We start from the raw sequence: 8,017 nt of genomic DNA, 5'->3' as shown, positions 1-8,017 counted from the left end.
GCCCGGCCGGGGGTGCGATGGTTTCTCATTATTTGGCTCTCTCCGGACTCATCCCTCACACACATCCGGGCCCGGCCAGGGGTGCGATGGTTTCTCATTATTTGGCTCTCTCCGGACTCATCCCTCGCACACATCCGGGCCCGGCCAGGGGTGCGATGGTTTCTCATTATTCGGCTCGCTCCGGACTCATCCCTCACACACATCCGGGCCCGGCCAGGGGGGCGATGGTTTCTCATTATTCGGCTCTCTCCGGGCTCATCCCTCGCACACATCCGGGCCCGGCCGGGGGGCGATGGTTTCTCATTATTCGTATCTCCGGACTCATCCCGCACACATCCGGGCCCGGCCGGGGGGCGATGGCTTCTCATTATTCGTATCTCCGGACTCATCCCGCACACACATCCGGGCCCGGCCGGGGGGCGATGGCTTCTCATTATTCGTATCTCCGGACTCATCCCGCACACATCCGGGCCCGGCCGGGGGGCGATGGTTTCTCATTATTCGGCTCGCTCCGGACTCATCCCGCACACATCCGGGCCCGGCCGGGGGGCGATGGCTTCTCATTATTCGTATCTCCGGACTCATCCCGCACACATCCGGGCCCGGCCGGGGGGCGATGGTTTCTCATTATTTGGCTCCCAGGCACCTCGGATTGGGAAGATCCAGGTGTGACATTATCAACCACAACAAGAGGCTTTATATAAGAAAATCTGTTTTAATTTTTCAACAAAATATTATCATATATAAAAACAACAACACACGGAACTGATGTCCGTACTGAGCATGTGCAGGAGTCCCCGTGCCTTAAACACTCTGCACTGCTGTTCCACAATGCAGCATCTGATACAGATGAGATCCGGCCGGGGCACAGGTCACAGGGCGAAGGGGTTGGCGTGGATGGTGACATCTTTGATCCGCACTTCTGTCAGTGGCCGGAAGGATTTCTCATGTACCGGAAGTTTCTCCAGTTCATCCAACGTGTCCAGCCCATCAATGACTCTGCAAAACACAGGGGAAGCAACACTCAGCTCCTGACATCCTCTGTGCTGCTGTGGTCTCTGCTCCCTCCTCTCCTGACATCCTCTGTGCGGCTGTGGACCCGGCTCCCCCCTCTCCTGACATCCTCTGTGCTGATGTGGACTCTGCTCCCTCCTCTCCTGACATCCTCTGTGCTGCTGTGGACTCTGCTCCCTCCTCTCCTGACATCCTCTGTGCGGCTGTGGACCCGGCTCCCTCCTCTCCTGACATCCTCTCTGCAGCTGTGGACCCGGCTCCCTCCTCTCCTGACATCCTGTGTGCTGCTGTGGACTCTGCTCCCTCCTCTCCTGACATCCTCTGTGCTGCTGTGGACTTTGCTCCCTCCTCTCCTGACATCCTCTGTGCTGCTGTGGTCTCTGCTCCTCCTCTCCTGACATCCTCTGTGCTGCTGTGGACTCTGCTCCCTCCTCTCATGACATCCTCTGTGCTGCTGTGGACTCTGCTCCCTCCTCTCCTGACATCCTCTGTGCTGCTGTGGACTCTGCTCCCTCCTCTCCTGACATCCTCTGTGCTGCTGTGGACTCTGCTCCCTCCTCTCCTGACATCCTCTGTGCGGCTGTGGACTCTGCTCCCTCCTCTCCTGACATCCTCTGTGCGGCTGTGGACTCTGCTCCCTCCTCTCCTGACATCCTCTGTGCGGCTGTGGACTCTGCTCCATCCTCTCCTGACATCCTCTGTGCTGCTGTGGACTCTGCTCCATCCTCTCCTGACATCCTCTGTGCGGCTGTGGACTCTGCTCCCTCCTCTCCTGACACCCTCTGTGCTGCTGTGGACTCTGCTCCCTCCTCTCCTGACATCCTCTGTGCTGCTGTGGACTGTGCTCCCTCCTCTCCTGACATCCTCTGTGCGGCTGTGGACTCTGCTCCCTCCTCTCCTGACATCCTCTGTGCTGCTGTGGACTCTGCTCCCTCCTCTCCTGACATCCTCTGTGCTGCTGTGGACTCTGCTCCCTCCTCTCCTGACATCCTCTGTGCTGCTGTGGACTCTGCTCCCTCCTCTCCTGACATCCTCTGTGCTGCTGTGGACCCGGCTCCCTCCTCTCCTGACATCCTCTGTGCTGCTGTGGCCCCTGCTCCCTCCTCTCCTGACATCCTCTGTGCTGCTCTGGTCTCTGCTCCCTCCTCTCCTGACATCCTCTGTGCTGCTGTGGGCTCTGCTCCTCCTCTCCTGACATCCTCTGTGCTGCTGTGGACTCTGCTCCCTCCTCTCCTGACATCCTCTGTGCTGCTGTGGACTCTGCTCCCTCCTCTCCTGACATCCTCTGTGCTGCTGTGGACTCTGCTCCCTCCTCTCCTGACATCCTCTGTGCTGCTCTGGTCTCTGCTCCCTCCTCTCCTGACATCCTCTGTGCTGCTGTGGACTCTGCTCCCTCCTCTCCTGACATCCTCTGTGCTGCTCTGGTCTCTGCTCCCTCCTCTCCTGACATCCTCTGTGCTGCTGTGGGCTCTGCTCCTCCTCTCCTGACATCCTCTGTGCTGCTGTGGACTCTGCTCCCTCCTCTCCTGACATCCTCTGTGCTGCTGTGGCCGGTCACTTACTTTCCCAGTATGGTGTACTTCATGTCCAGGTGCGGCTGTTTTCCATATGTGATGAAGAACTGGAGGCGTTGGTGTTGGGGCCGCTATTCGCCATGGAGACGACGCCGCGGACGCTGTGCTGCGGGAGACATGAGGGTGGGGCTGAGCTCATCACAGTCTGATAGTCTGGCACTGATTCTGGACTATCAGCCCTGCCCTCCCTCCTCCCGTCGGCCCGCGCGCGGCACAGGTGCAGTCTGGGAGAAGGCGACGGTTTAAGTACTTTTCTAAATAATGCTTGGAACAGATCTTACCTTTAGATATTCACTGAACTCGTCCTCAAATTTTCTCCCCCAGATGCTCTGACCGCCCTTACCTGTGCCTGAAAAAGAGAAGGATCAACAGTAAACTGAAGGATTAGCGGCGACAAAAAAGAGTGAGAGACGACCAGGGGCGACAGGGAAGAGCCAGAGACGATCAGGGGCGACAGGGAAGAGCCAGAGACGATCAGGGGCGACAGAGAAGAGACGACCGGGGGATCAGGGGCGACAGGGAAGAGACGACCGGGGGATCAGGGGCGACAGGGAAGAGACGACCGGGGGATCAGGGGCGACAGGGAAGAGACGACCGGGGGATCAGGGGCGACAGGGAAGAGACGACCGGGGGATCAGGGGCGACAGGGAAGAGACGACCGGGGGATCAGGGGCGACAGGGAAGAGACGACCGGGGATCAGGGGCGACAGGGAAGAGACGACCGGGGGATCAGGGGCGACAGGGAAGAGACGACCGGGGGATCAGGGGCGACAGGGAAGAGACGACCGGGGGATCAGGGGCGACAGGGAAGAGACGACCGGGGGATCAGGGGCGACAGGGAAGAGACGACCGGGGGATCAGGGGCGACAGGGAAGAGCCAGAGACGACCGGGGGATCAGGGGCGACAGGGAAGAGACGACCGGGGGATCAGGGGCGACAGGGAAGAGCCAGAGACGACCGGGGGATCAGGGGCGACAGGGAAGAGCCAGAGACGACCGGGGGATCAGGGGCGACAGGGAAGAGACGACCGGGGATCAGGGGCGACAGGGAAGAGACGACCGGGGGATCAGGGGCGACAGGGAAGAGCCAGAGACGACCGGGGGATCAGGGGCGACAGGAAGAGCCAGAGACGACCGGGGGATCAGGGGCGACAGGGAAGAGCCAGAGACGACCGGGGGATCAGGGGGCGACAGGGAAGAGCCAGAGACGACCGGGAAATCAGGGGGCGACAGGGAAGAGCCAGAGACGACCGGGGGATCAGGGGCGACAGGGAAGAGCCAGAGACGACCGGGGGATCAGGGGCGACAGGGAAGAGCCAGAGACGACCGGGGGATCAGGGGCGACAGGGAAGAGACGACCGGGGGATCAGGGGCGACAGGGAAGAGACGACCGGGGGATCAGGGGCGACAGGGAAGAGCCAGAGACGACCGGGGGATCAGGGGCGACAGGGAAGAGCCAGAGACGACCGGGGGATCAGGGGCGACAGGGAAGAGCCAGAGACGACCGGGGGATCAGGGGCGACAGGGAAGAGCCAGAGACGACCGGGGGATCAGGGGCGACAGGGAAGAGCCAGAGACGACCGGGGGATCAGGGGCGACAGGGAAGAGCCAGAGACGACCGGGGGATCAGGGGCGACAGGGAAGAGCCAGAGACGACCGGGGGATCAGGGGCGACAGGGAAGAGCCAGAGACGACCGGGGAAATCAGGGGGCGACAGGGAAGAGCCAGAGACGACCGGCGGGATCAGGGGGCGACAGGGAAGAGCCAGAGACGACCGGGGGATCAGGGGGCGACAGGGAAGAGCCAGAGACGACCGGGGGATCGGGGGCGACAGGAAAGAGCCAGAGACGACCGGGGGATCAGGGGCGACAGGGAAGAGACGACCGGGGGATCAGGGGCGACAGGGAAGAGCCAGAGACGACCGGGGATCAGGGGATCTCCTCCTTACGTGTCTTACCCTCACATACATGCAGCACACCCCCCTGGATCAGCGGCGTCTCACCTGTGGGGTCTCCCGTCTGCACCATGAAGCCCTTGATGTTGCGGTGAAACGTGCAGCCGCTGTAGTAGTTCCCAGCGCACAGAGCCATGAAGTTCTGCAGAGGAGGATGGAGAGCGTCAGCAGTGGGAGGGGGTCAGTACAGCGGGTGCGGGGGCCATGGGGGCGGTATGGTAGGGTGCAGGGATGGCATAGTGGGATGCGGGAAGTGAGTGGGGTCAGCATGGCGAGGATCAGCATGGCAGGGTACGGGATGATGTGGGGGCAGCACAGCAGGGTACAGGGGGGGGGAATGTGGGGGCGGATGCAGGGGCGGCACGGCGGGGTACGGGGGAGGATGCGGGGGCGGCACGTCAGGGAATGTGGGGGCGGCACGGTGGGGGTGCAACGCAGCGAGGATGAGGGTCGGCACGGCATGGTACAGGGGGGGATGTGGGGGGCGGCACAGCGAGGGTGAGGTGGAATACTCGGCATGGGTCACTCACCTCGTCCCCCCCCTCCCCGGGGTCACTCACCTGGCCCCCCCCCCCGGGGTCACTCACCTCGCCCCCCCCCTCCCCTCCCCGGGGTCACTCACCTCGCCCGCCCCCCCCCTCCCCTCCCCGGGGTCACTCACCTCGCCCGCCCCCCCCCCTCCACCGGGGTCACTCACCTCGCCCCCCCCCCTCCCCGGGGTCACTCACCTCGCCCCCCCCCTCCCCCTCCCCTCCCCGGGGTCACTCACCTCCCCCCTCCCCCCCCCTCCCCTCCCCAGGGTCACTCACCTCGCCCCCCCTCTGCTCCCCGGGGTCACTCACCTCGCCCCCCCTCCCCTCCCCGGGGTCACTCACCTCGCCCCCCCCTCCTCTCCCCGGGGGTCACTCACCTCGCCCGCCCCCCCTCCCCTCCCCGGGGTCACTCACCTCGCCCGCCCCCCCCCTCCCCGGGGTCACTCACCTCGCCCCCCCCTCCCCTCCCCGGGGTCACTCACCCCTCGCCCCCCCTCCCCTCCCCGGGGTCACTCACCTCGCCCCCCCCTCCCCTCCCCGGGGTCACTCACCTCGCCCCCCCCCCTCCCCGGGGTCACTCACCTCGCCCGCCCCCCCCCTCCCCTCCCCGGGTCACTCACCTCGCCCCGCTCCACCCCTCCCCTCCCCGGGGTCACTCACCTCGCCCCCCCTCCCCTCCCCGGGGTCACTCACCTCGCCCCCCCCCCCTCCCCGGGGTCACTCACCTCGCCCGCCCCCCCCCCCTCCCCTCCCCTCCCCGGGTCACTCACCTCGCCCCCCCCTCCCCTCCCCTCCCCGGGGTCACTCACCTCGCCCCCCCCCTCCCCGGGGTCACTCACCTCGCCCCCCCCTCCCCTCCCCGGGGTCACTCACCTCGCCCGCCCCTCCCCGGGGTCACTCACCTCGCCCCCCCCTCCCCTCCCCGGGGTCACTCACCTCGCCCGCCCCCCCCTCCCCTCCCCTCCCCGGGGTCACTCACCTCGCCCGCCCCCCCCCCTCCCCGGGGTCACTCACCTCGCCCCCCCCTCCCCTCCCCGGGTCACTCACCTCGCCCGCCCCCCCTCCCCTCCCCGGGGTCACTCACCTCGCCCGCCCCCCCCCTCCCCTCCCCGGGGTCACTCACCTCCCCGGGGTCACTCACCTCGCCCCCCCTCCAATCCCCGGGGTCACTCACCTCGCCCGCCCCCCCCCCTCCCCTCCCTGGGGTAACTCACCTCGCCCGCCCGCCCCCCCCTCCCCGGGGTAACTCACCTCGCCCGCCCCCCCCCTCCCCTCCCTGGGGTCACTCACCTCGCCCCCCCCCTCCCCCTCCCCTCCTCTCCCCGGGGTCACTCACCTCGCCCCCCCTCCCCTCCCCGGGGTCACTCACCTCGCCCCCCCCTCCCCTCCCCTCCCCGGGGTCACTCACCTCGCCCGCCCCCCCCCTCCCCTCCCCGGGGTCACTCACCTCGCCCGCCCCCCCCCTCCCCGGGGTCACTCACCTCGCCCCCCCCCCTCCCCTCCCCGGGGTCACTCACCTCCCCTCCCCTCCCCGGGGTCACTCACCTCGCCCCCCCCTCCCCTCCCCTCCCCGGGGTCACTCACCTCGCCCGCCCCCCCCCTCCCCGGGGTCACTCACCTCGCCCGCCCCCCCCCTCCCCTCCCCTCCCCGGGGTCACTCACCTCGCCCCCCCCCCCCCTCCCCGGGGTCACTCACCTCGCCCGCCCCCCCTCCCCTCCCCTCCCCTCCCCGGGGTCACTCACCTCGCCCCCCCCTGCCCTCCCCTCCTTCCCCGGGGTCACTCACCTCGCCCCCCCTGCCCTCCCCTCCCTTCCCCGGGGTCACTCACCTCGCCCGCCCCCTCCCCTCCCCGGGGTCACTCACCTCGCCCCCCCCTCCCCTCCCCTCCCCGGGGTCACTCACCTCGCCCGCCCCGCCCCTCCCCGGGGTCACTCACCTCGCCCGCCCCACCCCTCCCCTCCCCTCCCCGGGGTCACTCACCTCGCCCGCCCGCCCCTCCCCTCCCCGGGGTCACTCACCTCGCCCTCCCCTCCCCTCCCCTCCCCGGGGTCACTCACCTCGCCCCGCCCCGCCCCTCCCCGGGGTCACTCACCTCGCCCCCCCCTCCCCTCCCCGGGGTCACTTACCTCGCCCCCCCCCTCCCCTCCCCGGGGTCACTTACCTCGCCCCCCCCCTCCCCTCCCCTCCCCGGGGTCACTCACCTCGCCCGCCCCTCCCCTCCCCTCCCCGGGGTCACTCACCTCGCCCGCCCCCCCCTCCCCTCCCCGGGGTCACTCACCTCGCCCCCCCCTCCCCTCCCGGGTCACTCACCTCGCCCTCCCCTCCCCGGGGTCACTCACCTCGCCCTCACCCTCCCCGGGGTCACTCACCTCGCCCCTCCCCTCCCGGGGTCACTCACCTCGCCCCCCCCCTCCCCGGGGTCACTCACCTCGCCCCCCCCCTCCCCTCCCCTCCCCGGGGTCACTCACCTCGCCCCCCCCTCCCCTCCCCGGGGTCACTCACCTCGCCCGCCCCCCCTCCCCTCCCCGGGGTCACTCACCTCGCCCCCCCCTCCCCTCCCCTCCCCGGGGTCACTCACCTCGCCCCCCCCTCCCCCCCCGGGGTCACTCACCTCGTCCCCCCCTCCCCTCCCCGGGGTCACTCACCCTCGCCCCCCCTCCCCTCCCCTCCCCGGGGTCACTCACCTCGCCCGCCCCCCCTCCCCTCCCCTCCCGGGGTCACTCACCTCGCCCCCCCCTCCCCTCCCCTCCCCCGGGTCACTCACCTCGCCCGCCCCCCCCTCCCCTCCCCGGGGTCACTCACCTCGCCCGCCCCCCCCCTCCCCTCCCCGGGGTCACTCACCTCGCCCGCCCCCCCCCCCCCCCCGGGGTCCACTCACCTCGCCCGCCCCGCCCCTCCCCTCCCCGGGGTCACTCACCTCGCCCCCCCCTCCCCGGGGTCAC

General features: G+C 68.5%; 1 protein-coding gene across 1 annotated transcript; it reads right to left on the bottom strand.

Moving 5' to 3' along the window:
• Positions 1-713: 713 nt before the first annotated feature.
• PPIL3 (peptidylprolyl isomerase like 3) lies at positions 714-4,706 on the bottom strand. Its single transcript, XM_075319630.1, is given in 5 exon segments — positions 714-999; positions 2,577-2,640; positions 2,643-2,694; positions 2,870-2,937; positions 4,590-4,706. Coding segments are annotated over 5 exon segments (399 nt in total). The 5' UTR covers positions 4,678-4,706; the 3' UTR covers positions 714-872.
• Between the last annotated feature and the right edge of the window lie 3,311 nt (positions 4,707-8,017).

The sequence above is a fragment of the Anomaloglossus baeobatrachus genome, chromosome 7, assembly GCF_048569485.1.
Source record: "Anomaloglossus baeobatrachus isolate aAnoBae1 chromosome 7, aAnoBae1.hap1, whole genome shotgun sequence".
NCBI lineage: Eukaryota > Metazoa > Chordata > Amphibia > Anura > Aromobatidae > Anomaloglossus > Anomaloglossus baeobatrachus.
This window is presented reverse-complemented; position numbering and strand designations above follow the sequence as displayed.